The 27863-nt window shown below is 43.5% G+C and overlaps 1 protein-coding gene across 3 annotated transcripts; it reads right to left on the bottom strand.

Moving 5' to 3' along the window:
- Positions 1-334: 334 nt before the first annotated feature.
- Positions 335-27863, bottom strand: LOC128351619 (uncharacterized). 3 transcript variants are annotated; one of them, XM_053311316.1, is made up of 10 exons: positions 27652-27863; positions 19292-19571; positions 13325-13378; positions 11203-11286; positions 10726-10791; positions 8357-8587; positions 7821-7900; positions 6099-6191; positions 1701-1746; positions 335-472 (listed from the first exon to the last, which is right to left on the bottom strand). In XM_053311316.1, the coding sequence occupies exons 1-10, from the start codon at positions 27717-27719 to the stop codon at positions 407-409; spliced, it is 1068 nt and encodes a 355-aa protein (XP_053167291.1). In that variant the 5' UTR covers positions 27720-27863; the 3' UTR covers positions 335-406. The 3 variants fall into 3 exon arrangements, with proteins under 3 accessions (XP_053167291.1, XP_053167290.1, XP_053167292.1); XM_053311315.1 differs by having other exon boundaries at positions 452-1746; XM_053311317.1 differs by having other exon boundaries at positions 452-1746; positions 8357-8488.

The raw sequence follows: 27863 nt of genomic DNA, 5'->3' as shown, positions 1-27863 counted from the left end.
GATGAGCGGTGGCTGTTTGCGGACTGCCCATGGCTCGCCCAGCAGCTCCGGGGGTCGGGCACAGGGAAGCGCCACCACACGGCACCCTGCCCCCCAGAGCCCCAATAATGCACTGTGCGATGCATAACCGGGAACTCCCTCCCCCCACCCCCGTGTGCCCACCTTAGCAATAACAGCCCCATGTTAATGGCATTATCATGGTGCTACTATTGCTGATTTTGCAATATCCATTATTCTAATGGATGTCTGTTCTATGAATTACGTCCTGTTTCACTTCCAGGATCTTGTCTACTATTGCTGGGAGCATTTTGATTGTTGGGCATCTGGAAGTACATCTTATTTGTTCATCAGAGAGTTAATTTGAAATGATCAACTTAATGCTTTCCTTTATTCCCAATTTAAATGTTCAAAATGTAATTACTTGCCTTAGGAGTTCACCCACAGAACATAAGAGCAAAATATTGACACATCCCTGCAATAGGAAAAATAAAATAAAAGTTCTATAAAACAAATAGGTCTTCACATATGTACTTCTTGATCATAACATGCCTTTTTTGTTCAGTTACTAAAATGAGAAACCCAGGGACAGTGGCAACCTATCTCTCAGGGTTCTGAACACAAAGTAATCCAGGAAAAGCTTTTGGTAGGAGAGCTGCTTGCTTTGCCACTGCTTTTATTGACACAAGTGCTCTGGCCTGTCAATTTGATGCCTCCCCTGCAGCTGTTAAAAGCAAAGAGTCTCTGTACATTAAAAAGAGGGCAACAACCCTATTTGGCAGATAAATAACAAACACTGTGGATGTGTTCTCCATCTTCCCTTTGTACCCACAGCCTTGTTCCTATAAAATGATGACTGGACATCATATGCATAGTATTTTCCTGCTGACAGCACAGGACACTTAGACACATCCAGACCACACCTTCGTTCTTGGTATTGCTGGCATCCAGATGAGATACTACGAATGCTATTGCCCTGGTGCAAGGCTACTGTACAAGGTTGTTATGCGGGGAAGTAATCCGTGTTTCAGACTAGTTCTTGTATTAGTGAAAGGTGCTAGTCATAGAGCAATTCTGCAGAGCACTGCTACCACAAAGAGTCTTTCCATGTGCATCACTCAGGATGTTAACCTATACCCATTTATAAATGTTCTGCTCCTATGTATCTATTTACACAGATTCCCCAACACAGGCTCTTTACAACTGGGGAAGGGGTACACAAATATGAAAATTTACAAATACAGATACAAAGCTTCCTTAAAGTTAAACTTTAAAATAATGTCTGCATAATTTAGCTGTTGAGCACTGGCATTATTGCAAAGGGGAATTGCCCTCAGAAAATTATGTGTCATCAGAGAATGTTCATTAAACTAACCTTGCTTATCTGAAAGTGCTTTATTATGCCATGAAGCATGTACCAAAAGTGAGTTTTTCATAAACCAGAAATGCTTGCTGTCCATTTTCTCCTGTCAGCTAGTAACTAAGGACCTGGGCAAGAATCAAGGAGTAGGCCTTACTAGTCTGTTTTTCTACCTTGTTACTCGTAAAGCATTTAGCCAAATATACACGAGACATTAAATTCTTGTGCATCCATTCCATAACCAGAGGAATTAAGCAGCAGATGTTGCAGGGTCGGTCTCTCCCTGCCTCTCCCAGTTTTGAAGGCCTGCACTTTTCCGAGCAAATGTTATGGAAACACATACCTGGTCATCTCCATAAAGAATTATACATTCATCATGATCTGTGTAGCTGAATTGTAGAGCAGGAAGAAAAAGGGAAGAAAGAAGAATGAAGAGCATTAATTATAATGTGTGTGTGCGCACGCACACACACGCATGTAAATCCATATCATATGGATTTATTGAGGAGATGGTTCTCTGCTCTGGAAGTTTTGCTCTAAAATGATACGCTAGTTTCTCCCCAAATTTCTCACATTTTCTAAACAACTGAAATTGTAATAACTGAGGTTTTAGCATAAGCTACTGATACTTCTGGCCTGCCATAAAATGTTATTTCCACAGTTGCTGGCACCTGTGGCTCTTTGAAGAAAAATGAGGGCTGAAAGGAAAGTGAGAGTTGATTCATTTAGCCATGGTTTATGTAGTGAATATCACATATTGACCTTTTCAAGGCATTTTGGTGTGAATGCTCCAAAACAAGTTTGGATGCTTCTCAAAATCTTCATGTCTTCCTGGTTCAACCAACTTTTCAAATATTCCACCCCACCCCCAACATGTAGTGAGCCATGATATGAAAGTGTCAAGAGCCTTCATAAGGTTGGCTCACCATGACAAAATAGACAGACTGGGGCTAACTTCCTCAGACAAAAATGTTCCTTTGAATCATTAAGAAAATTTGAGGCATGCAACAAGTCCAGTCTGCACTGGGAAATCCTGGTCAGAATTGCACATTATTGCTGTCTATCACAAGTCTCAATATTGCTCAACTATATTCAAAAGAATTCTAGGGGACTAGGCTAATTTTCAATTCCTCAAGCACTGGGTCTCTGCACCTGCTTATCCTACTGACCACGAGGAGCTTTAGGAGTAAAGGGAGTGAGTAAGGGAGCCCCTCTTGATTCTGCTCTTACCCTCTGCTCTGAACCCACCTGACAGGTAGATGGATATTCTCAGGCTCCTTCCTTCTCTTTTCCCCAGCACTATGAGGCACTTAGCCTGCAGGAACACAGACTTTCTATCCTAGCATGTAATTTCCCTAATAAACCTTTTGGATCTTAAGCATCAGTCTCCAGGTACTCTTAATGAGCCACTCTCAATTCATACACACATCCTCTGCTGCATAAAACACCCCAACAAAAACAACTTTTAAAATACAAAATATAGGCACCAATCAGCAGTACATGAATCAATAATCCCCCATCAGCTGTGTCCAAGATCCAAACAAAGTTAGGGTTCTTCCAGGCAATAATAAACCGTGTATAGAGAAAAATTTGTGAGTAAGTGGGAGCTTACTTAGCACCCTGCAGACTTTCATCATCTTTCCCAGAGGAATCTCACAGGCTGGTCAGACCTCTCCTTCATGGAGGAGAGGTCTATCAATGGCTACTAGTCGGAGGGCTACAGGCCACCTCCAGCCTCAAAGGCAGGATGCCTCTGAGTACCAGTTGCAGGGGAGTTACAACAGGAGAGAGGGCATGCCCTCAACTCCTGTCTGTGGCTTCCAGTGGCATCTGGTGGGCCACTGTGCGAAACAGGATGCTGGACTAGATGGGCCTTTGGCCTGATCCAGCAGGGCTGTTCTTATGTTCTTAGATGGTCAGCAGGGACCTTGCACAGTTTCTGCAGTGCCCTGCCAGTCAGCTCTTCCTTTCCAATATTAACTCGCCCTTTTCCCCATTCACCAGATAAGTAGTATGGAAAGTGGTGAACTAATCTCAGAAAGCAAAAGCTGAATAGAAGGTGGTGCTAAGGAAATTACACAAGGTCCCTGATTGTGGTGCCTCAACAGCATTCTGAAGATCAGATGATTTCATGCAGAATTACTCAAATGAAATAACATCCAAAAAGACTGAATGATATTTATTGTCTAACATGCAAAAGGATAACTAACATATCATAGATGCTGTTTCCTCAGAGGTTTTTTTTGGGGGGGGGGTTCATTCAGATTGATGATGCTTAGACATTAAACCCATTAGGTAAAAAGACCATTTCAGCCAGGTTCAGGTGGGGATTAAAGCTCACTTTTTGTCTTTCCCAGAGAAGGCATTTCCCCTGCTACCAGTAGGAACAGCAGGGAGAAGGTGAAAAGCAAAGGAGGAGTCCGTGCTTTCATTGACTCTCATCCATACTGAGCTATTCCCTATACATTGATTCTAAATAGGCTGTACTAGCTGTCCTCTGCTTACATGATCACTATGGCTTCTAGTTCATCTAATAACATAGACTAAGCCATTTTTCTAGAGCAGGCATCCCCAAACTGCGGCCCTCCAGATATTGCTGAATACAACTTCCAGCATACCCAGCCACAAAAAATTGTGTCTAAGGATGCTGGGAGTTGTAGTTCAGCAACATCTGGAGGGCCACAGTTTGGGGATGCCTGTTCTAGAGAGTTATATACGCCAACAGAAAGTCTAACAATATAAACCTGGCTTGCTGTTTGCATGCATACCAAATCCATGATGCACACTGCTGTCTGTCTGACCCACACATGAGATCCCACCAGAAAAGATGCCAAAAATCTGAAGGAGTGTCTGGATGCTGAGTAAGCACTCATTTAGAACTTACTCAAAAGCTCTTCTCGACACACAGTTTATTGGCATCTGGAAGGACACTTAGGACATATCCAATGGAAATTACTGGGGCTTAAATTAGTCATGACTAACATGCCTCATTTATGAGGCTTATAATGCCGGAAGCATTTTTTTTTTAAAAAAACAACCCTAGGGATGTGCACAAAATGGATTTTGTGTTCTGTTTCGGGCTTGTAACAAAATGCAGATGGCTAAAACATTTTGTCAAAACAGCGGTCGAATAGGTAATTACAATGAATCAAAACACAAAACATTTTGAGCGATTCAGTCATAGGGAACAATGGGGAAACTCGAAACACCCCATTGTTCCCCATGGGTAGCTCCTAGGGACACCAAAGTGGATTTTGTTATAGGGCATTATATGGACAAGGGGACAATTTTTAACAAATTTTTAACCTTTCCCCCCAAAACCTCCTTGGGATGGTCTGGATGAGGGATAAACTGAGACCGAGTCCAAATAAGTTGGAAGTACTTATGCTGCAGTGTCAGAATTCAGGAGACAAATTTGATCTGCCGGTTCTGGATGGGGTCACACTTCCCCAGAAGAAACAGGTATGCCGTCTGGGGGTGCTTCTGGATCCAAACCTCTCTCTGGTGTCCCAGGTTGAGGCAGTGGCCAGCGGTCCTTTCTATCAGCTTGGGCTGATACACCAGCTGTGTACATTTCTTGAGATAAATGACCTCAGAACAATGGTACATATGCTGGTAACCTCCAGACTTGGCTACTGCAATGCGCTCTGTGTGAGGCTGCCTCTGCATGTAGTCCAGAAACTACAGTTGGTACAGAATGCAGCAGCCAGGTTGGTCTCTGGGTCATCTTGGAGAGACCATATTACTCCTATACTAAAAGAGCTACACTGGCTCCCAGTAAGTTTCCAGGCAAAATATGGTGCTGCTTATGACCTATAAAGCCCTAAAAAGCTTAGGCCCTGGGTATTTAAGAGAACGTCTTCTTTGCCATGAGCCCCATCACCCATTGAGATCATCTAGAGAGGTTTGTCTGCAGTTGCCACCAGCCCGTCTGCTGGCTACACAGGTACAGGCCTTCTCTGTGGCTACCCCAAGACTCTGAAATGCGCTCTCTGCTGAAGTAAGAGCTTCCCCATCTCTGACAACTTCTTAAAAGTCCTTAAAGACTTATCATTTCACCCAAGCTTTTTAGCATGACTGTAGTTTTAAACTGTTTTAAGGTTTTTATATTTATCTTCATTTGTTTTTTGTTGTGAACAACCCAGACAGGAGTTTTGGGCGGTCTACAAATTTTATAAATACAAAAAAAATAAATATCATACTTGGCGCTAACCCCCCCCCCCAAAAAAAATCAAACCTTCCTTGATTCCTTCTTCCTCTCCTGATATATTCTCTTCAAGAAAGGCACACTGTTAGGGCTCTCTTGGCCTCCCAGTCCCTTTGAATACATTTTGAAATTCCCTCCTTTTGTGTTCCTCCTCCCTCCTCCCTCCCCAAGTCAATGGGGGCACAGTTGCCCATGACAACACTTGATGTGTATGATAACAAGCCAACCAGGAAGCAAGCCAATCGGAAGCCAGTGACAGAAAACCAAACAACAAGGAGAAAGCATGCCTCTAAAATGGCACTCAGAACGTCAAAATGTTTTGAATAGAAACAGGATTGTTTTGTTGTGAGCATGAAACAAGCCCTTTATTTAAAGTGTGTTTTGTTTCAATCTTGAAACACTCAAAATGGTCCATCTCTAGGCCAAACGTTTTGAATTTGAAACAGTCTGCACATCCCTACCGTGCCCCTTCAAAAAGTACTCAGTAACTATTGGCTCATGACTAATAAATGACATGAACTTGGCATGGCTTACCAGTAATCCACATTCAAAGGTATAGCTTCCAAACCTGTAATCTGAAGGTAGGGTTCAAAGTTAGAAATTTCATAGAGCTGAAGTTCACGATCCCTGTTACAAAATTAAAACATATGTATTAGCAGGAGGTCTTCTTCATCTAGAGGAAGAGTAGAGCTGATGTCTATTTCACAGTAATTTATTAAAAAGATAATAGCAATTTCAAGCTCAGATAGTACATATGGTTCACACCTTATCTCTGGTTATCCTATCAGTAGTATCTACAATAGGATTTTGCTACTAACAATTTGTAGTGTGCTCTTGAATGTTCAAAACATTTTACATACATTATCTTGCTGTATATCAGTAGCTGCTGCATTGTGTGTTTGTTTGTGTGTGTGTACACACACACACACACACACACACACACACACACACACACACACTTGATATCTGCAGTTTCCATCTCTGCGAGTGCTGCCCCAAATGGAACCCCCATGAGAATATCTCTCTCTCACACACATCTGTCTATCTATCTATCTATCTATCTATCTATCTGATATTCTCGCGGGGGTTCCATTCCAAGTTGCAGCAGCAGATATAAAAACCATGAATATCGAGTCATTGGGCCTATAGGAACACATGGGTTAGGTTCCTGGTTGGCCAAAAATTGGCTGAATTTTGCAAGGAGGAGCTTATTACCGTGCTCTGCTGCTCCCTCTGAGTCGTGCTGTGCCCCCAAATTGGCCAAAATTTGGCATTTTTTCTTTCTTTCTTTTTTTACAAGGTTGGGAGCCATTGTATGTCTCCATTGAAGAACATGGCAGCCAGTAATAATGTGCATGGTAATTTCTGGCCACCTCCAACCTATGGATACACGAGGTCAGCATGTCCTCCCTCTTTTTTTAATGTATGCCGAGGTTGAGTGTCTTTTTTCTGACTGCGGATAGGCAAATCCATGGATAGCGAAGTCCACATATAGGTGTGTGTGTATGTGTGTGTGTGTGTGTGTGTGTGTGTGTGTGTGTATCTCAGTGGTCATGCATGTAGGATGGGGTCTTCTCAGTCACTGCCCCCAGGCTTTAGAATGCTCTCCTGATGAACATCTACTCCTCAGCTTCTCTGGCCGCCTTTATGAGGTGGGTAAGGACCAAGTTGTTCACCAAGGTCTTTAACCATTAAGGAGAGTTGTTTTCTTTTTGGTGGTTGTTGGTGCTTCTGTATGTTTTATTTTATTGTTTTAATGATTGTGCTTTTAAATTTTTAATAGATTATATATATATAGAGAGAGAGAGAGAGAGAGAGAGAGAGAGAGAGAGAGAGAGAGAGAGAGAGAGCTGCCTTGAGGAGAGAGAGCTGCCTTGAGATCATTTGTTATGGTAGGCAGTTTATACAGTAAATTTAACAATCAACCAATCAATGCTTGCAACAATCTTGTAAGGCAGGTCAGTATGATTATTCTTATTTTCCAGATGGAGAGCCTGAGGGTAAGAAAAATCAGCTTGCCAAAGGTCACATATGAATTCACGGCAGGAGCAAGATTCAAATCTGGCACTTCCTGATTCATAGCTCAGGCTCTGCTATACCCATCAAATAGCTCTCAGCAATCTAATATCAGGAAGGAAGGATCTTTAACAGTTTTGTTTCAGCAGCTTATCCCAATGAGCTCCAATCTCCTTGATCTGGATGAAGGAAATCCTGCCAAAAGGTCCCTCTTTTACTTTTCATATATAACACACTTACCCAGTTCCCAAGATTAATTTGTTGTATGGTGCCATGATAGTGAAATTCATCAACCACTTTGATTTCTTGTGGGTTTTATCCTTTAAAAAATAAGAGGTGGGGGGAGTTAAGCACTGATAGTTATTCCCAAGACACAAATACTACAAACTACTAGTCTCACATTTTTAGAAAATAAAATTTGTCTAAAAATAACTTGAGTGCACAGCCATTATTATTAGGCACCTCACTTCATCCTCTCAGTGATTTTGTGAAATAGGTCAGGCTGAGAGAGAGAGAGGCCCAAGGTCATGTGGTAAGCTTCATGGAAGACTAGGGATTTGAACTCATATTTTCACAGCTAACAATCCAACACTCTAAACACTGTGCCACTTGAAGATAGGATGAATGAAGGGAATATTTAGTAAGAAGGGAGTTTTTAAATGTTTGGTAAACAAGAAAGATTTCTAAAAGGATACGGTCACCTGAAACTAGGGTGCAAACTAAATTGAAACAAACAAATAATACAAGAAGCTTTGAGAGGAAAAAATGTGACATACAAACACCATCTTGCTACGTTTTAGCTTGAGCTCTGGAGACCAGAAGGAAATGATGCCATCTTCTCGGGCTGTTATTAATGTGCTGTCTGACCACGAGCGCATGCGTAGCACAGGCTCTCCATGTGGGATCTCCTGTATTGTGCCAGGAAGTGAGAAGGTGCTTGCTTTCAGTCCGGCATACAGCCTATCCTGTTCAGCATATTCCAGCAGCATGTATGTGCAGAAGTCATGCTAGTGCAGGGAATGGAAAAAGCCAGTTATCATCTTAGGATGCTAATGGTGCAATCCTAAATGTATCTGCCCAGATGTGAATCCTATTGAACTCAGTGAGACTTATTCTCTAGTAAGTGTCTTGAGGATTGCATCCTAAGTGATTTTCTCCATCATAATTACAGTGATGCCAAGAGGAGGAGGCAATTACTGTTGGTATCTCATGGTACAGGGCATGGTATAAATTACAGAAGGAAGCAGGGCCTTTACCTTACCATTAGGCTCAAACTACATGTTACACAGGAGACCTGTGACTGGATCTTCCAACTTTTTTAAAAACAGCTGCAGGGAATGGGGTGTGATTTGGATCAGGGCTATGGCATGAGGGAAAGCAGGGTGGGGGCATTTAACTCTTTATTCCTCTTCAGTTCCCCCATGCAAATTGCCCTCTGAGAAGGGGTGACCCTAGAACAACTAGTTTGGCATAGTAAATAGGTGGCAAAGAACTCTAGAGAGGCAATTAATGTTGTTAGTTTAGCTCCATGACATGGCAACTCACTAGGAGACCCCTGACTAGGAGGCTCCAATAAGCCTCCCTGCGTTGGGCGGGGGGGGGGGGGGCTCCCCAGCATGTCCGATGCATTTGCGCAGGGCATGCTGGGACTTTTAGGTGCCAGCCGGCCCCCGATCTCCACCACCCCTACTGGCTCTGTGAGGGAGCTGGTAATTGTGTGGGCGGCTAATCCGGCCGCCCAGGGCGAGCCAAGTGCTTGTGTGCGGTGCTCTTGTGGAGAACTTTACTGTCTTTCTGGATATAGCCAAACCTTCCACTCTGGTCTCCAGGCTAGTTTTCTCTTCCTATCCAAGATCATGTGGCAGATAAGACTGGTGTGGGGAGAAAGGCCAGTACCAGGCCAGCTGAAATCTGCAGAGATGATGTCCCTGCACACACCCCTCACACACACACACCTGTACACATGGCCTCACCTATCACAGTTCCTGGCCAGAAAGGAAACAAAGCAATTAGCCTGGTTCTTGGGAGGTTGGAGAAGCCTCCTACCTGCCTGGCTGCACTAGCTTCTGCTGCTTGTTCTGTGGTAGAGGACTGAGTGAATGAGGCTTCTTTAAACAACGAAGGCCTTTAAAAATAATTAATTCAAATCATAGAACCATAATATGCCATGACTGTACATCTTGCACTTTGCTGTAAAGTTCCAGTCTGGTGGATGGGAAAACAGGAAATATTTGCAAGGGAGCACCCCTACCCCTTGCTATCTCTTGGGAATCATCCCTGCCTCTGAGGCTGCTACCAGCTGTGGAGGAGGAAACAAACAGCATTGCACAAAATACAAATGCTTTGCAACAGGGGTGCACAACTGGACTACAACACTCATCATGCCCATAATGGCCTATAGTCAGGGTTGACCGGATCTCTGGTCCAACAACATCTGGGGGGCTGAAGTGTGCACCCCTACGTGCAATGAACTTGCAGTGTCCAATTATTTTCTCTGATGTGGCTGTCAGTGGGGAGAAAAGGGGGCTGCTTATGTCTCTTTTTCCTAGCCATTTGACTACTCAAAATCCACCATCCCTTCAGCTGCTTTTCTCCATGGGAATAAAAAACACATGCCAATCTGTATCTTTTACCTTAAAGGGGAAGGTAAAATATTCTGAGAGGGGAAAGACGTAGGTTCATGTATCTCACAGAATCATAGAGTTTTAGAGCTGCAAGAGCCATTGGAAGACATCTGCTCCACCCCCGTGTTCAGGGCAGGAATAATTATTACTCAGGGAGAAAAACAGCTTGAAGAGACTATTATGAGTAGACAAATGGCTGGGGAGGAAAAGATTAAACAGTAACATACCACCATGCCCCTCCCCACCACACTAGCTAGTCATTTGCTCAGTCCCAAGCCAGAAAGTATCACTGAAAGACCACATCCAGCCCTTATGTGGTGTACAGTATTAGAGTGAAATACTTAAATTCTCATTTGGCTCTATTACCCCAAAGCACCCAGCTTTGCATCATCTTCTTCCCACTCCTAGCTGGCCCTGTACTTTGTTTAAACCCAACAGGTCCTCTTTCACCTCTTACATTTCCACAGTTGTGACTTGTTTTAAGCACTGCTTTTTCCAGTGAGTCCAAAATACATACATACCCACTGAATTCTTCCAGCTGCAGAAAAGTCTATTCTCATGAAAAGCTGCTCTATCTGCCCATCATTCTATAATGGCAAAGGATGTGCACAATAAGATTTTGAAACACAACAGGTCAAAATTTCATGAGATACATTTTCTTGGGCCTCTACCTGGTCCCATGGCAAATGTGAACTCCCCAAAATGGCAGCAATCAACAGACTTTAAGGGCCACAGGCTAAATACAGGGTTGGAGGAAGAGAAGAACCTCACCGACCCCATTCCTCTCATTTAAATCCCTAGCAATAAAGTATTTGCCATACAGCTTTCAAATGGGAGCTTCCTTCCTGGGGCAGTAAACATAACCCTGCCCCACAATGCTAGGTCTTGAACTGGGTACCCCCACCACTCTATTTACAAAGTTTTTAAAAAATCCAAGCACACCAGCCCTAATAACAGGGTTAATGTAATATGTGGTTTTGTCCAAATCGATTGCATACCGCATTATGTGATCCCATGCATTTCTTCACCGTGTGCTTGAAGTTTTCCACGTCCAAAGATTTCTGTCCATTAATTTCAAACTCCTGAAAGCAGATAGAGCAACAAGCAGAAAACAATTTGCTATTTTAAAGCAGCATGTTTGGCAGTACAGTAGCCCAAAGCTAGATACTGTGATCTCATTCTGAAGCTATTTCGTTCTCCCTGGATAATGTCTAAGCAAATCTGAAAGCAGAAATAAAGCACAAAGAGATTGGTCTTCAACAAAAATTGGGTGAACCTGTGTATTGGGCCAGGAGTTCTTGAGCTGTAGTAGTATCACAAGACAGATCTACATCTGTTTCATTCCTAGAATTGACCCTGTTACCAGAACTACCTCTGTCACTCAGGCACTGGTTCAGAAACTTCAGCTGGTCCAGAATGCTGCTGCAAGGATGCTTGTGGGTGCTAGCTGCTATTGCACCTATCTTGTGGCAGCTTCATTGGTTACCAGTTTGCTTCCAGGCCAGATTCAAAGTGCTGGTTTTGATCTTTGAAGCCCAACATGGCTTGGGACCGGGTAACTTTTGACTGCATTTGCCCATACAAATCTGCCAGGGCCCACAGATTGTCCAATCAAACCCTTCTCTTGGCTCTGCCATTGATAAAAATTCCAGTTGGCGGGGACCAGGGATAGGGCTTTCTCAGTAGTACCCCCCCTCCGCCGTCTTTCGAATTCCTTCCCAGAGGCCTTCGTCAGTCTCCCTCTTTGCTTAGTTTTAAAAAGAACTTTAAAGCCTTATTTTTTAAAGAAGCTATCTCACTTGGCTCTAACTCATCTTCAACTCCCTGTGCGTCAGACCCACTCTCCTTTGCAACCTCTGGTCCTTGCCCACCCTCCTCTGCTGTCAGCTTTGTCTCTACCACCAACTCCTCCTCGGAGTCTTCCAGCATGCCCATGACACCTGTTCTATGATGTAGAGGGGTGCCCCACCTTAAAGATTTGATTGGATGATAGTTATCAGACCCCTGCTAACTTGGCAAAGAGGCACCTTTTAACGTGGTGCCTCTCTTTATTTAGCAGGGGGAGAGTAACCGGCCCTCTCCACCCCCAGCACAGTACTTCCAGTGACTGTTGCTGGTGTCTATCTTATGTTTCTTTTACATTGTGAGCCCTTTGGGGACAGGGAGCCATCTTATTTATTTGTTGTTTCTCTGTGTGAACCGCCCTGAGCCATTTTTGGAAGGGTGGTATAGAAATCGAATGAATGAATGAATGAATGAATGAATAATAGGGTAACTGGGTGGGGCCTCCTTTCTTGAGGCTGACTTCTCCAGCAGTGGAGTGGGGAGGTAGAACAAAGAAGACAAAGATTCAGATAAGGGCCAGATTAGGTACTGCAACTAGGTACTACTGGTAGTAGTATCTAACTACTAGGCCTGCAAAATCCTGTCAAGAGTCCTCCCCCCAAGAGTCCCTGGCTGACATACAGAGTAAGGATGAACTAGTGCCTAACAGAACTTCCCAACTAACTGCACTAGTGCAAGGGAGAAACAGCAATTGCCCTCCCCTTCCTTAACAAGCCCTTGGTGCCACGCAAAAATATGCCCCCAAGGGCTGTACAACCCTCAAGTACATAGTTTTGGGTGGCACAAAGAGCTTTCTAGGGAAAGGGAGGGTGTCAGTAATTACTGGTTCCCCGCTGAGCTGATTCAGTTATTTGGGAAGTTTCGTTCAGCTGCTCTCTCACTGCACCAGTGCATCCTTGCTCTGTACGTCAACGCATATCCGTTTTAAGCATAATGGAATGTTATTAGGAATGTGCACAAATTGCGATTCAAAATATTATTTGGAACACAGCCCAGCACCTTTAACACAGAGGAGAGCAGATACATACTTGCTCCTCTTCCACTCCGCCATTTTCTAAATCAGCGGTGCTCTTCCCAGATATCTGCACGTGCTCTCCCCAGCTGCCCCCGCGTACCACTGGGCTGGCATGCACATGGCCTCTGTGCATGCACAGCAGCCATTTGTGTGGTCAGCATGGCTATTTTCAAAAAAGAATGCCCTCTTTTTTTGCTTTTCCTTTTCTTAGTATTTCCTTCATTGATGAAGTATATACACTGGTATAAATGACTTCATACCTGAAAGGCTGCATGCAGTTTCTGAAGCTGTTCAAGGGTTACTTGCTGCTCAATCTTTGGAAGGAAAAAGCAAATGAAATAATAAATTTATTATATTATATTATATTATATTTACAAAAAAAGTTAACAAAAAAAGCTAAAACATTACAACAATTTAAAATTTTAAAACAACATTTTAAAACAATGTTAAAACTATTAAAACAGTATTTAATTAAAAGCCTGGGTGAAATGTGTCTTTACAGACTTTTTTTAAATTGTCAGAGATGGGGAGGATCCCAAGCTCTGAAATTTTTAAAAAAGTCTTTAAAGAAGGGAGAAGGGAGTGCATTCCAAAACTTCGAGGCAGCAGCAGAGAAGGCCCATCCCCGAGTAGCCACCAGACAAGCCGATGGCAAATGCAGATGGACCTCTCCTGATGGTCTCAATTGGCGGTGGGGTTCATGACGAGGAAGATGGGCCCAAGCTGTTTAGGCCTAAGCTGTTTACGGCTTCATAGGTTATAACCAGCACTTTTATTTTGCCTGGAAGCTTATCGGCAGCCAGTGCAGCTCTTTCAATACGATAGTAATATGCTCTCTCTGAGTTGACCCAGAGACCAACCTGGGTGCTGCATTCTGGACCAAATGTCATTTCCGGACTGCATACAAAGGTAGCCCCATATAGAGCATATTGCAGTAATCTAGTCTGGAGGTTACCAGCATATGTACCACTGTTCGGAGGTCATTTATCTCAAGAAACAGACGCAGCTGGCATATCAGCTATAGCTGATCAGTATCAGCCTCTGCCTCAACCTGGGACACCAGGCAGGGAGAGGCTTGGATCTAGAAGCACCCCAGACTGCATACCTGTTCCTTTTGAGGAAGTGTGACCCATCCAGAACAGGCAGATCAAACTCATATCCCGAGTTTTGATACTGCCCAATGAGTACCTCGGTCTTATCTGGATTCAGTCTCAGTTTCTCATCCAGCCCATCACCACCTCCAGGTAGGTATTTAGGGAGTTTATGCCCTCTCTCGATGATGTTGACATAGAGAAATAGATTTGGGTGTCATCAGCATACTGATAGCAACCTGCACCAAATCTCATGATGATATCTGCCAGCGGTTTCATGTAGTTGTCAAACAACATTGGGGACAATATGGAGCCCTGAGGGACACCATACAAAAGTTCAGATTTTGAAGAACAACAGTCTCCAACAGACACCATCTGGAACCTGCCCGAGAGGTAGGAGCAGAACCACTGCAGAGCAGTGCCTCCCACTCCCAATACTCTCAGACGCTCCAGAAAGAGACTATGGTCGATAGTATCGAAAGCCGCAAAAGGGTCCAAAAGGACCAACAGAGCCACACCTCCTCCTTCAATTCCCAATTGGAGATCATTCATCAGGCTGACCAAGGCAGTCTCCAGCCGCCCACCAGAAAGCCAGTCTGAAATGGGTCTAGATAATCAGTTTCCTCAGATACTGTCTGGAGGTGAGAGGCCACCACCCTCTCAATTATCTTGCCCAGCAATGGAAAGTTGGAGATAGGCCTATAGTTGCTCAACTCTGAGGAACCTCCAAGGCAGGCTTCTTCAGAAGTGGTCTAATAATTGCCTCCTTAAGACAAGGAGGCATCCTGCCCTCCGTCAGAGAAGCATTTATAATCTCTACCAGGCCTTCTACAATAACCCCCCTGCCAGATAGTATAAGACATGACAGGCAACGGTCAAGAGAACAGGTGGTAGGCTGCACCACTCCAATCAGCTTGTCCACATCCTCAGGAGTCACAAGGAGTTTGCACTTAGCTTTGCAAACAAGGAAGCCCTTTTGAACCATACAAGAACTAAGTTGTACCAACTGGAATTAATACTGAAATTACCTACCACTACTTGAATTGGAATAATGACTCCATAAAAATCATGAAAATGCTACATAACGTTCCTCATACTAATCTAAGAGAACATCTGTATGGTCATTTCCTTCACTCCTTATTTCATGCTCAACTGGAAATATGAAAAGAATTCCTGGAAAGAGAGGATATCTTTTCCCTGCACATGCTGTCAGGAGAAGACTCAGAGAACACCATTCAGTATGTTGAACCCAGCTTGTTTGCCTTGTAACAGGAAGAGAACAGCAAATAAGAATTTCCCAACTCTGCTTTTGGTACAACTGGCTCCAGTACCACTTAGTGACTGAACCATATAATGACACTAATCTACCTACAGCCAATTAGCATCTATGCACTCATCCATGCCACTGGTGTGATAGATAGGTGGACCAGAACACGGTGAACCCCCTTTCTCATAATGGCAAAGATTGGATGTGTTTGTCATAATGGCAAAGATGGAACACACTAAGTTTGCTAAATAAATTTAAATTTTTTTTTAGTATCATACCTTTAGTGCAAGGAGTTTGTAAAGTGTAGGTTTTCTCAGCTCATGGTAAAGTGTTTGTGTTGCTTTGCATGTTGTATTTGATTTCCAGCATCCCTAGTGCAGGGAATTTGGTACTTTCTCCATTCTTTTCATTACCTTTTTATCTTTTAAAAAAACCACTAAAAGGACTTCAAATACTTCATTGTGCTGCATTTACTTGAAGAAGATGACAGCCAATTATTTGAAAATACACTCTGAGCATTGTGCATCAATAATCCACTGTGCACATAATACATTTCCCTTAGGTGAGATGTAATAGGCATTTGGAGAACTTGCTTAATTGAATTATTTTTCAGTTGTCAGAATGCGTTTCATTCTACTTTGGCTCTGCTGGAATAAAAAGCCATTTGCCGTTAATCTTTTATTAGTTAATAAATGTAACAATTTGCATTCAACCCTTCTCAAGCTTGGGGGATAAGAACATAAGAAGAACCCTTCTAGGGCCAAACCAACCACCCAGGGACTTTTTTTGTATGGGGAGGTATATAAATGTACTAAACAAACAAACAAACAAAAATAAATCTGGTCAAGCATTCCGATTTCAGCAGTGGCCAATCAGATGCCTTGGGGCACTCACAAGCAAGTAATAAATGCTGACATTCTATTATTGCCTGTCTCCAGCACCTGGTATGCACAGATATAAATCCCTTATACTTGGGTTTCCGTTTAATTATCAGGACTCATAAGCACTGAAAGACATGTCCTCCATGAATTCTCCCAGACCTTACAATTCAAAAAGAGAAAGAAAGTGCAAATTTAAAAGTCAGGCACCCAAACAAAAAGGAGCATGTGGAAATGAGTATAAAAACAAAAAAAGTTATAAATGAATCCCCTGTGGTATTATACATTAATCCGCCCCCCACCTCACAACCAGACATGTTTCCTCTAGCCAAAGGTTCAAGCCGGGATCGTTGACACCAGTCACACCTCTGAAGCTGTCATGTTGGCTTCAGAGGGCATAGCCAGCATCTGGGCATGTACATGCCACCCATTGCCCTTTCCCAGTTGGCAAGCACTGTTTTCATTGGCTGTGTGCTTTCTTTCTCTCCCTCATCAGTGAGGAAGAAGGAGGAACCACCCAGCTAGTGAACAAAGCACCCACCAACTGGAACAGGCCAATGGACAGCACGTCTGTGTTCCAATGCGGGCCATGCCCCTTGTGCTGGCATCAGAAGTACACCAATGCACTGGCATCAGGGGTATTGCCAGCATCAGGGCATGGATGCAATTTTCATCAGCCTCCCCACCTAGCAAGCACTTCATTTGTTGGCTGGGTGCCTTGTGGGTGGCAAAGGGACGGCTAGGGAACATTTGTGTTCCCCCCCCATGGTGGCTATGCTCCTCGAACTCTGTAATTCCTTTGGGGAAACCCAGTAATTATCTTTAAATGCCAGTTTCTCCTTGGAGGAATCCTGAAAATAAATTTGTTCTCATTATCAGCTCTGTCCAGGGTAGGGCAGCCCTACTTGGGTAGAGCTAGTCATGAGAAGTGCCGGATTTGATCCCGATCCTGGTGCTCTGCAACTGGGTTGGCTGGGTTTTTAATCCGGGCTAATAGTGGGGTAGAGGGGTGCAAGCATGCCCGTTACTCCCTCGTTGTGTCTGCCAACAAAGTTGAGTGTCAAGAGTGCCCAGCAGTGGGGACATTCCTCAATGAACTGTGTTCCTGGTGTGGTGCATTGTGGGATACCAGAGGGACTGGTTCCCAGCTCTGCCGCTCGTGTGCCACACAAGCAGCAGAGCGTCCTGGGGAGGGTGGATCATGTGCAGGGAGGCAGGGAGGAGGCTGCTTCCCTGCCAGTCCTCCCAAGCACAGTCATGAGAATGACCTCAATGTCTTTCATATTTTGAAAATTCACTTTTTCAAAAATTTCAGCACCCTTGCTAGTTTCAGGCATGTGTTTCCTACAGAAACATATGAAGGTAACTCACAACTCCAGCTACATGGAAGCTTTGGGGGAAAGGCGGGGGTAAGGTAAAGGTAAAGTGCCATCAAGTCGGTGTTGACTCCTGGCGACCACAGAGCCCTGTGGTTATCTTTGGAAGACTACAGGAGGGGTTACCATTGCCATCTCCCGCGCAGTATGAGATGATGCCTTTCAGCATCTTCCTATATTCCTGCTGCCCAATATAGGTGTTTCCCATAGTCTGGGAAACGTACCAGCGGGGATTCGAACTGGCAACCTCTGGCTTGCTAGTCAAGTCATTTCCCGCTGCGCCATTAGGTGGCTGAAAGCTCTGTGTGTGTGTGTGTGTGTGTGTGTGTGTGTGTGTGTGTTTGCGGGTGTTAATCACTTACTGCCTCTTCCTACTGTTTCTCCCCTCCAAATTGCTCCCTCCAAATTGAACTTTCCAGCAGATAAGCAGCAGTTGAGTATTGGGATTCGCAGGTTTGCCAGCAACATGTCATTTCAGATTTAGTGTTAATACTGGTCTTTGCAACTTTATGTCTGCCAGTTGTACCTATATCCATTTAATAGCTCCAGTGTGCATGTTCATATTATATTTACCATCTGGTGTGTAGCACCAGCACTACTACCTAGCACTGTAGCATATCTTACAAATATTCTCATATCTTACAAATATCCTCATTTGGTGGGTAGAATGCTGGCTTTCATGACTTGACATGAACTGACAACATTTTTAGTACTGTACTTACTGAATGCTGAAATTCTGAATATTATAGTACATGGATTGAGATTCTGTGCACACTGGAAAAACAACATGTTCAGAGTATCTAAATGTAAAAATGCCTAACTCTGCTCTCGAAGAGCCGGAGCACATTTCATTTACCATGGGTATGTTGCCAAAAACATCCCCACTCTCTAAGTCAAGAGATTTCTGTTCAGGTTATCACGTTTGCAAGTATTCAGAACAATTATGAGTCTCCACATTGCTGCTTCACTGCTGGGTACGTGTGCAGAGGACCAGTGATGGAGGATATGTCTATCAATGGCTACTAGTCTGGTGGCTGTGGGCCACCTGCAGCCTCAGAGGCACGATGCCTTTCAATACCAGTTGCAGGGGAGCAACAGCAAGAGAGAGAGCATGCCATCACCTCTTGCCTGTGGGCTCCCCAGAGGAATCTGGTGGACCACTGTGTGAAAAAGGATGCTGGACTAGGTTGGCCTTGGGCCTGATCCAGCAGGGCTGTACTTATGTTCTTATGAGACATTGCTCAATGGTAGAGCATGTGCTTTGCATGCAGAATATCCCAGATTCAATCCCTTCAAGTAGGCTTTGGAAAGTCCTCTATTTGGTAAGCCCCTGCCAGTCAGTGTAGACAGTACTGACCTAAATGGACCAGTGATCTGATTTAACAGGTTCATATGCACAGCTAAGGAGGAAAGGTAATCTTTTGTGTCATCCTGTTCTAACTAATCTGATATGAGGAGTGACTCTGACATAATGGGGAAAAGTGCACCTACTTTCACCTGACATATTTGGAAGGCAAGCAATTCTTCATCTATAAAACAAGTGCACTCACACACAATCTCTCACCGCACTTAATATTTTAACAACGTTTCGGTATCCAGCAAAAGAATACACTACCTTTCCTTTCCATTGACTTCTAGAAGTGTCAACATGATGCTGAACATTTTCGCTCTCCGATACATTTTCCATGGTTCCTATGGAGTGACTCCTCTGTTGCCCCTTTAGCAACTCCTTCATCAGCCATTCTGGAAGCTGGGGTATCTCCTCCTGAGCTTCTGAAAAGCTGCTGACTGAAACTGGAGATGCAGCTTGTAACCTGTGGCCTCCTAATGAAGTCTGAGCACGTCGAAACAAAGAGTCTATTGTAGCCGGCGATTCTCTGAGCTCATTCAGAATGCTATCAGAGCACAAACAGCAGAAGGTAGTCATGGACATGGCTATTATTGTTCATTAATTATTAGTTGCTGGCAGCAGGAAGAGCAGCTCACATTTAGGCCTAACTAAGCTAACAGTAGCTTAGTTCCAGATTTTGAGCATACTTTACAATTATACACCACTTTTCATTTATTTAATTTTTATGTATTATATGTATATCTCACTCTCCTCCAAGGAGCGCAGGATGGCATACATGGTTCTTACCTCTCCTTTTAGTCTCACAACAACTCTGTGAAGTAGGCTAAGATACCCACTGGCCCCAAAGTCATCTGGGGGCTTTACACACAGGGTTTCTGCCCCAAATCTCCTTCGGAAGAGTGTGTGCACGTTCACACACCAGCCAAACTTACTTCGAAGTCCCTTTGATATTTTTGGACCCACGCCACACACAAACTGGGCTATGTGATGTGAATTCTAGCTTATCCCGATGTATCTCAGGGTTTTTTTAATGCTGGTTTTAAGCTACATTTTTCTGAAAATGCCCAAGGAAATGGGAGAGGCACTGACGTAGAATCATTAGCATTAGAAGAAGGATACTCTCTTTACAAATGCAGATCTATCTCTACAAGGAGCTCTCGGGGGGGGGGGGGGAGGGCATCCATTGGCTAGAAGAAAAACACTGACACCTGCCATGTAGACTTGTTTCAAAAGAAAACCGAGAGCAGAGGGGAGCGGCTGCTTCCCTCAATGCCACGAGTGTACTTCGAAGTGGCTTCACTCAACGTTTACCCCGAAGCCTGAAGCCAAGTGCAAATAACTCCCTAGTGAGTTTCATGAGTGAGTAGGGATTTTAACCTAGATCTTCTCAGTCCTGTTCTGACACTAAACATTGCACAATGCTGGCTCTTCAGTGATAAGTAATGGCTCCAGTAACATGCACTGGGGAATGTTAAATTTGCATATGTTGATTTAATTAATAGATAACACAGACATTACCTATTATTATTACACATTATTAGAGTCCTCTCACTCTCAAATCCAAGGGGATGGATATTCCTAAATATATGCATTACATGAGACAAGGTGAAAATGTCACTGTCTATTGCCTGTTCCTTTCATTCTGTTAATAAAAATAAAAGCCAAGAAGTGAAAGCTAAGGATGCAAAGCAGCAGTTTTGGTAAGAAAGGAAATAACATTCTTTTCTGCATTTGGAAAACAAGGTATCGGGATGATGCCTAGCGAATGTTTTGAAGTGTTATTTTGGAGCAGCAACAATCGAATTTCGGGGTTATGTTATGATACTTCACACTTGCTTGCAATACTCCATCAAGTAGTCCTACTGCCATGACTAGAACAACATATAGAGGCTATTCACATGGGCAGCCAAGCCCAGGCTGCCCAGCTGCCCAGCTGCCCGTGTGCACTGCCGGGATCGAGCCTGATCCTGGCTCTGCCTTGTAGGGTTGTGCAAACAGGTTCTGAAATGACCATGCCGAGGCACATTGCGCATGTGCAGTGGCCTCCAAAATGGCCACCATCATGGGGGTGAGGCCTGGAATGGGCTGAAGACCACTCAAACCGGATGATTTGGAAAATAATGGAGGCTGGTGTGGGGAACCTCTGGAGACCTCCCCCCCCATGGCCTTGGAAAAGCCCCCAGATCAGTGGTGGTGAGTTCTATTTCTGTAAAATAAAAATTTAAAAAAATATTTTTTAAGCTTGCGAACCCCCCAAATCCAAACCAACGGGGGGGGGGTTCGAGGTGCACAAAACCGAACCTGCCCCATCTAGTTCAAGTCCAGTCCAGACTCGAACCAAACTGGGCAATCCAGTTTGCACAAAACCAAGCATGCCCAGTCTGGTTTGAGTCCAGTCCGGACTCGAACCAAACTGGGCAACCCGGTTTTGTGCACACCCCTACTGCCTTGGCCCCAAGCCCGGGAATTTACCCTAGGCTTTAACCTGGGTTTAAGGGCGTGAGTGCGCCCTTAACCCCAGGTTTGGGGTTGTGCGTATGTGTGTGAAGATTACAGGCAACCTGTGCACAAACAGATCTAGGTGGTAGGAGTGCCTGGCAGAGGGAGGATCCTGGCACGGAACATTGAGGGATGCCAGAGGACTTCCTTCTCCAGATCCCTACTCTGCTGCTCACCTTGGCACCCATCATGTGTTGGGTGAGTGGCAGAGCAAAATTGCTTGTGTGTGCGGAGGCAGGCAGGAGCCTGTCCCCTGCCAGCCCTCCACCCTGCCTGCTCATTTGGTTGTGTGCATGACCACATAGTACATCATATTTGATATGTGATATCATATGTCATGTATCAACTATCTAGTTTAGGCAATATAAAAATCTAATGAATGAATAAATAAAAATAATATAGATCTTCCTGGTCTCTCTGATGCTTGTCCTTGGGATTATTAAAGGCTCAAGACTGCTTTGGCTGAATACCAATCTGAAAGGTAAACATCTTCTGTGTGTGAGTGCTGAATGATGAGTTTGGTTGCCACGTTCATTTTATGTTGACGCTCAAATGTTGCTAGGTTACAGTTATGCTTACCGAAAAGCATAACAGTTCTCTTTGCAGAGATCTCCTCCATAATATTTCTGCAATGGAAATTATTTTTCAGATAAATTGCCAATTAAATTATTCCATACATGAGTCAGCTACAGGCAGTAAAATTCTCACTGATGGAACTCACATAGAGTGGACAGAGCAGGACTGCTGCATATGAAAATGCTTATGGCATAGCATGACAGTTCTGTTTACCAAGTCAGATGAGAAATTTCCATCATTTGACAGTGTAAGGGCCACTTATTTATTTTATTTAGGATATTTCTATATCAGCCAACATATATATCTCAGGCAGGAGGAAGGGTGTTTCACGACATTTCATACTGTCAAAACTTAATTCAGTATGTAATAAAGAGGCTAAAGAAGTCAAGAGGGTGGCCTTGAAATTATACTGGTATGGTAGCGCCAGTAAAGTTAAGATAATGAGTTGTTTTAACATTCCACCTTTATAAGCCATGGATATTCTATTGCTTATAAAATCAAAAGTATCCATCCAATCTCTCTGGAATTTTTCACACATCAGCCTGGTACAAGAGACTCCACCCCACCAAATCTGGTGCAAATCCGTGAATAATGGCTGAGATATAGCAGTTTAAAGCTTTAACTCCTAAAAAAAGAAGTCAAAGTATTGGTGACTTTTTCAGGTACAGATAATGTATATTTTAAATTTTTTGATGTCTCTTTACTATTCCTCAAAATTCAGCTCCATAGTGGACTGGTGTCTTGTGTTGGTCTGATGAACATCCATGCAGTAGGTTATGAATAATTATTGTTCAAAATTCCCATAATAAAAGGGAAAAATAACTAAGGGGCAGATAACTGATTCTGCCCACTGAGAATTCTGAGGCCAAAGTTGGGATGGCAGAGTCCTGGCAATTTCTAGTGAGTTATTTTCTGGTTCTGAACAAAGGTGCCTGATAAGGAGAGTCTATGAGCACTCTGGCACTTTTATAATTAAACGAATATCCCTCCCCCTCCCTTTCCTTTTAAGGGCTTTTGTTTTCTCCTTCTGCCCCCTTTATCTGACCCGCACCAAATGGGGGGCAAAGCCCCTCAGAAAAGTTTATAATAAATTACTAAGAAGTAAGTCTATTGATTTCTCTGAAGCTTACACACATGATACAAATCAGAACCAGCTGAGATCCTAGGCAAGAATGAGGGCATTCTCTTTTTCCTTCCCCTGAGTCCCTCAGCAGAGCATAGAAGAACTCACTACTAGGGAGAGAAACCCCACTTTTTTCTCTGGGGCTGAGTAAACAGATACAGGATTGGGACCAAGGGCCCCCTGACAGGAAGCTCCAAAGAAGTGCAGCAAGGAAAGCCTAAAAACCAAACCATTCCTACCTAGCACCATGAAACCAGCATTCTAGTGCAGACTGCTCTTGAACATCAGAGCCAAGCTCAGGGCCGGAGCCACCATTGAGTGAATGTGTTCGAAGAACCCAGGCTGCCACCAGTCAGACGCAGGGGGCACAGCTTTGCTTGCAGACGGAGCCTAAAAGGCAGGGAGAGTTGCTCCCAGCCGTACTGCAAATGCGGCGCTGGCTGGGGATTTTGCCTGCAAACGGGGGCGCGTGTCCCATTCTACACCAGAATAGTAGTTTGTTGGCACTGGGTAGAAATCGATTCTGGGATATCCTTGCTGTACTGCTCTGGGGCTCTCTGGGAGCATCTGGTCGAGCACTTTGAGTAAGAGGCTGCCGGGCTAGAGTGCACATGCCTTTTCTAGCAGCATTTTGATAACTGATCCTACTATTCTATAGGCGCACGTACAAAGAAGTAAGCTCCATTAAACTCACTGGGAATTGCTTCCAGATAACAAGGGGTTAAACAGGCTCTGAAAACTGGTCTTAGGGGAAGAGTAATGAAAGTAGCCTTTTAAAAATGTGGATGAGAAACAATGTAAAACTCTTCTAATGTAAACCCACCACTATTACCACCACCTCACCCAGAATGTTCTCACAGAATCTGACATTATCCACAGCATCCCACGAGACATAAGATCTGTTGTATATTTAAGAGAATAATGCCAATAATGCCTCCTCTTCTGCTGTGTAAATAATACAGGAGTACCTCATTATCCATGGGGTACCCACATATTACCACAGGTAACGAAACTGCAGATAATGAGATATTGAGACTATGGGATTGTGGGGGTTCCGTCCTTAGACACATTTTTTAAAAAGGTGTCCCAAAAATGCAAAAACAGGCAAAATGAAATGCCCCTCCGTGCATCGTGGGCCTTCAGGGGTCCAAGGATGTCACACACACACACTCCATGAAAAATCACGGGATTTGTTGTTTAACAAATGAGCCACAAACTGACTCCCACGCTCAAAATGGTGGCCAGAAATTACCTCCTAGGCCATCCCCAACCCACAGATACATGGGATTCATCCCTCTGCTGTTTTTAATTCACATATGCTAAACCCCTGCTAACTTGGCAAAGAGGCACCTTTTAATATGGTGATTCTCTTTATTTAGCAGGGGGAGAGTAACTGGCCCTATCCAACCCCAGCACAGTTTCTCCAGTGACTGTTGCTGGTGTCTATCTTAGGTTTCTTTTTAGATTGTGAGCCCTTTGGGGACAGGGATCCATCTTATTTATGTATTATTTCTCTGTGTAAACTGCCCTGAGCCATTTTTGGAAGGGCAGTACAGAAATCGAATGAATGAATGAATATGCCAAGATCGGGTGTTAATTACCCAGCCGCGGATATGTGAAACCGCCGATGTCAAGTCTGTGGTCCACTTGTACATCAAGAAAGAGACATTAGCCATTAAGTGAATGCTTGTGGCTTAAAGGGAGAAATGTACTCTGTGTGCGCTCAGAGACAATGTCTCCTGTGTGTAGCTTTTAAAATGTACTTTTTAGACAGCAGAGAAAGAAAGATACAGGCACCAGTAATTGTCATCAAAGCATGCATACCATAACTTCAGGCCAAAGGAGTTCACATTATCAGCTCCTGAGGGAGAAGCTCTGGCCTTAGAGTCCTTCCCCCACATTCCAGGGCCTGTTAAGACTGGCATGTCTGGAAGGAAGGAAGGAAGGAAGAGGACTCATGGAACACCCTTTCGTTGGAAATCTAAACACTTGGGGGCAATAAAGCAGCATATCAGTTACCACTGCCCAGTGAGATCTTTCTTTTCAAAAAGCCTGCAAATTCAGTCATCCAAAAATCTTTGGTTTGAGATAAGGTAAGAGAGCCAGCATAGCATAGTGGTTAGAGTATTGGACTAGGACCGGGAAGACCCAAGTTCAAATCCCTATTCAACCATGAAACTCACTGGGTGGCTCTGGGCCAGTCCTGCATCTCTCAGCCTAACCTACCTCACAGGGTAGTTGTGAGGATGAAAATAACTATGTACACCGCTCTCAGCTCCTTGGAGGGAGAGTGGGATATTGTTTTGCTTTTTCAGCTGGACACTGGATTGAGGAGGGTGCATCCAGGCAGAAATACAATAGGTGCAACTTCCCCTTCACTTTCTAGAGATGCCCCTGACAAATTTCTGCCTGATGCATCTTTAAAAGGCACAGTGTTTCCCCAAAGTGCCACTTTTCCAGCTGTAGCCCTCAATTAACTTTCACTGGTTCTGCACTGCCCAGAGCCTTTGGATAGGGAAGTATAGAAATTAGATAGATAGATAGATAGATAGATAGATAGATAGATAGGCAGTTTCAGTCCTGGAATATTGTCCAGACTCCAGACTGACATCCATTCCTCACACTTCAGCCAAAACTGGAAACAGCAGCTGGAGGAATTGCAAACAGCAGATCAAGTTCTTGATTCTTCCCATGCACCTAAGAATAATGTTTTTTATACCTGACGAGTGATAATTAATAGCAAACAGAAAATATAGTGCATAGCCATTATAATTTATTTTGCCACTCAGTTACCATTGAGTTGTGGAACTCAATGACAATTGATGCAGTAATGACATATACTGTGATTATGTTCAAAAACAAAGCAATAATTCCTATGGTTGCTAGACTGGGAGACAAACTGATTCGAAACTAGTTTATAGTGTTGAAGTGATCTTATAGTGTTGAAGTGATCTAAAGGGTTAATTATGTGTCGCCTGTCACAGCAGGGGGCAAAGGCAAATATTAATTCATTGAAATGCACAAGGAGCAAGCATTGGAATAAAGGCTAGGTGATCTACATATGCAAAATCAGGATGGTTTTTAAATTACTGATTTGGTTATTTTGTGTCTTGTTCAAAAATAGCTGTGCCACAAATTAGCTGCTAATCAGTATGTAGATCAGCTTCCTGTGGACTATTTCTCCATGGGCATGGGGCTCAGGCAACCACTTCATTGTTACCTGGAATGACCCCAGATACCACAGGAGGTCAAGTTGCTGGATGTCTCTCATATCAGGCTTATAATAAGCCTGTTTTGTGAGATTGTTTTCATTGTGTTTTGTGGATTTTTAATCTGTTTTTAATTTTTATATTGTTTTAAATTTTGTACACCACCTCGAGATAAATATCAAGCAGTACAGAAATACGATAAATAAATAATAAGATGTGAAAGAAATCCCCAAGGACAAACAAAATAGTAGCGAAGGAATAAACAAACTGAGATATCTTGTTCTTCTGTGGACAAGAAAAAATGAGCTTGTATCTGAAACCCCAAAAAGCTTAGACAGGAGTTTGTGGGTAGTGTTCATTGCAATGGGCTTCTTGGGAATATTGTGGAGTTCCTGTTTCCTGATCAACTGCTTTATGAGCAGTTCAGCTTAGCCAACCAACCAACTGGTTGGATTAGTTTATGAGAAGCCGATATGTGATGTCGAATGAATAGCTGGATATTCTCAAGGAGACCTCCAACCTTACAGCACTCAGGATCGAGTGGACAGGTGAACAGGGTTTCTTCTTTTCCTTTTCACAAAGGTGCTTTAGTTATGAGTATGATTCCTGCTGTTTGTAGAGTGTGGATCTACAAAGTCCCTTCAACTCTCCATATCTAATCATTGCAACTAATCTGAGGTGTTAACACAGCAGCTATTAAACAACATGCTATCTTTGCAGCTCCCCCAGCAAAAATGAATTAGTTTCTTCTTGACTTACTTTTTCTATACAAGGTTTAACTCTGGCATATCTTTTTTTTAAAGAAAACACTTCAAGAAATTCTCTTTTGTCAGCCAGTATATCTCTGATGTGTGGTCTGTGTGTGCGTGTGCATAGCTAATTATAATCCACTGCACGTTCCCAAGTGAAGCAGGCTGAGCAAACAAACCAACAACAAAAATATGCGTTTTTCACAGAAACAGCATCCGCAAGTAAAATGTACATGCTCAGGAGATAGACTGTGAAGGGCTCATTTCTAAGTGAAGAAACCAAGCAGCCTGAATATTTCAATTCATAGGAAGGAAAAACAACAGCTTTGGTTCCTTGACAACAGCTTATAAACAATACTGATTAGCAGCCTGCGCTTGGTCTCCTTTTATTTAAAAGTAGTCAGCAAAGTATTTTCTGTTCATATGCAAAAGGAGACATGTTTTGTTTTCTGATTTCCCACACCTTACCTGCTAGGAGCGGATGTTTCTAATTTTCCTGAAGCAGAACTTGGCCGCACTTTTCTCCTCAGAGGCATGGTATAAAAAATTAAAACCAAAACAGTAGCCTCTCCCCCTCTTCAGACTACTGAATCATGGAATTCTGCAATGGTTTCCAGTCTCCCGAGGAAGCAGCTTTTGCCCACTTTGCTGCCAACGCTGTAACCTGCTAGTTGGGTCTC

The sequence above is a fragment of the Hemicordylus capensis genome, chromosome 3, assembly GCF_027244095.1.
Source record: "Hemicordylus capensis ecotype Gifberg chromosome 3, rHemCap1.1.pri, whole genome shotgun sequence".
NCBI lineage: Eukaryota > Metazoa > Chordata > Lepidosauria > Squamata > Cordylidae > Hemicordylus > Hemicordylus capensis.
The sequence above is the reverse complement of the archived record's forward strand: the minus strand, read 5'-3'. Positions and strand labels throughout refer to the sequence as shown.

What these genes read in the sequence shown, in the direction of transcription:
- LOC128351619 (XM_053311315.1), bottom strand. Translation starts at nt 27,719, where the DNA reads ATGCCTCTGAGGAGAAAAGTGCGGCCAAGTTCTGCTTCAGGAAAATTA. An exon ending in GCATGGGATCACATAATGCG is followed by an intron (nt 10,792 to 11,202) that starts GTATGCAATCGA and finishes TTGCCATTATAG; the next exon opens with AATGATGGGCAGATAGAGCA. An exon ending in AACGTAGCAAGATGGTGTTT is followed by an intron (nt 7,901 to 8,356) that starts GTATGTCACATT and finishes TATTTTTTAAAG; the next exon opens with GATAAAACCCACAAGAAATC.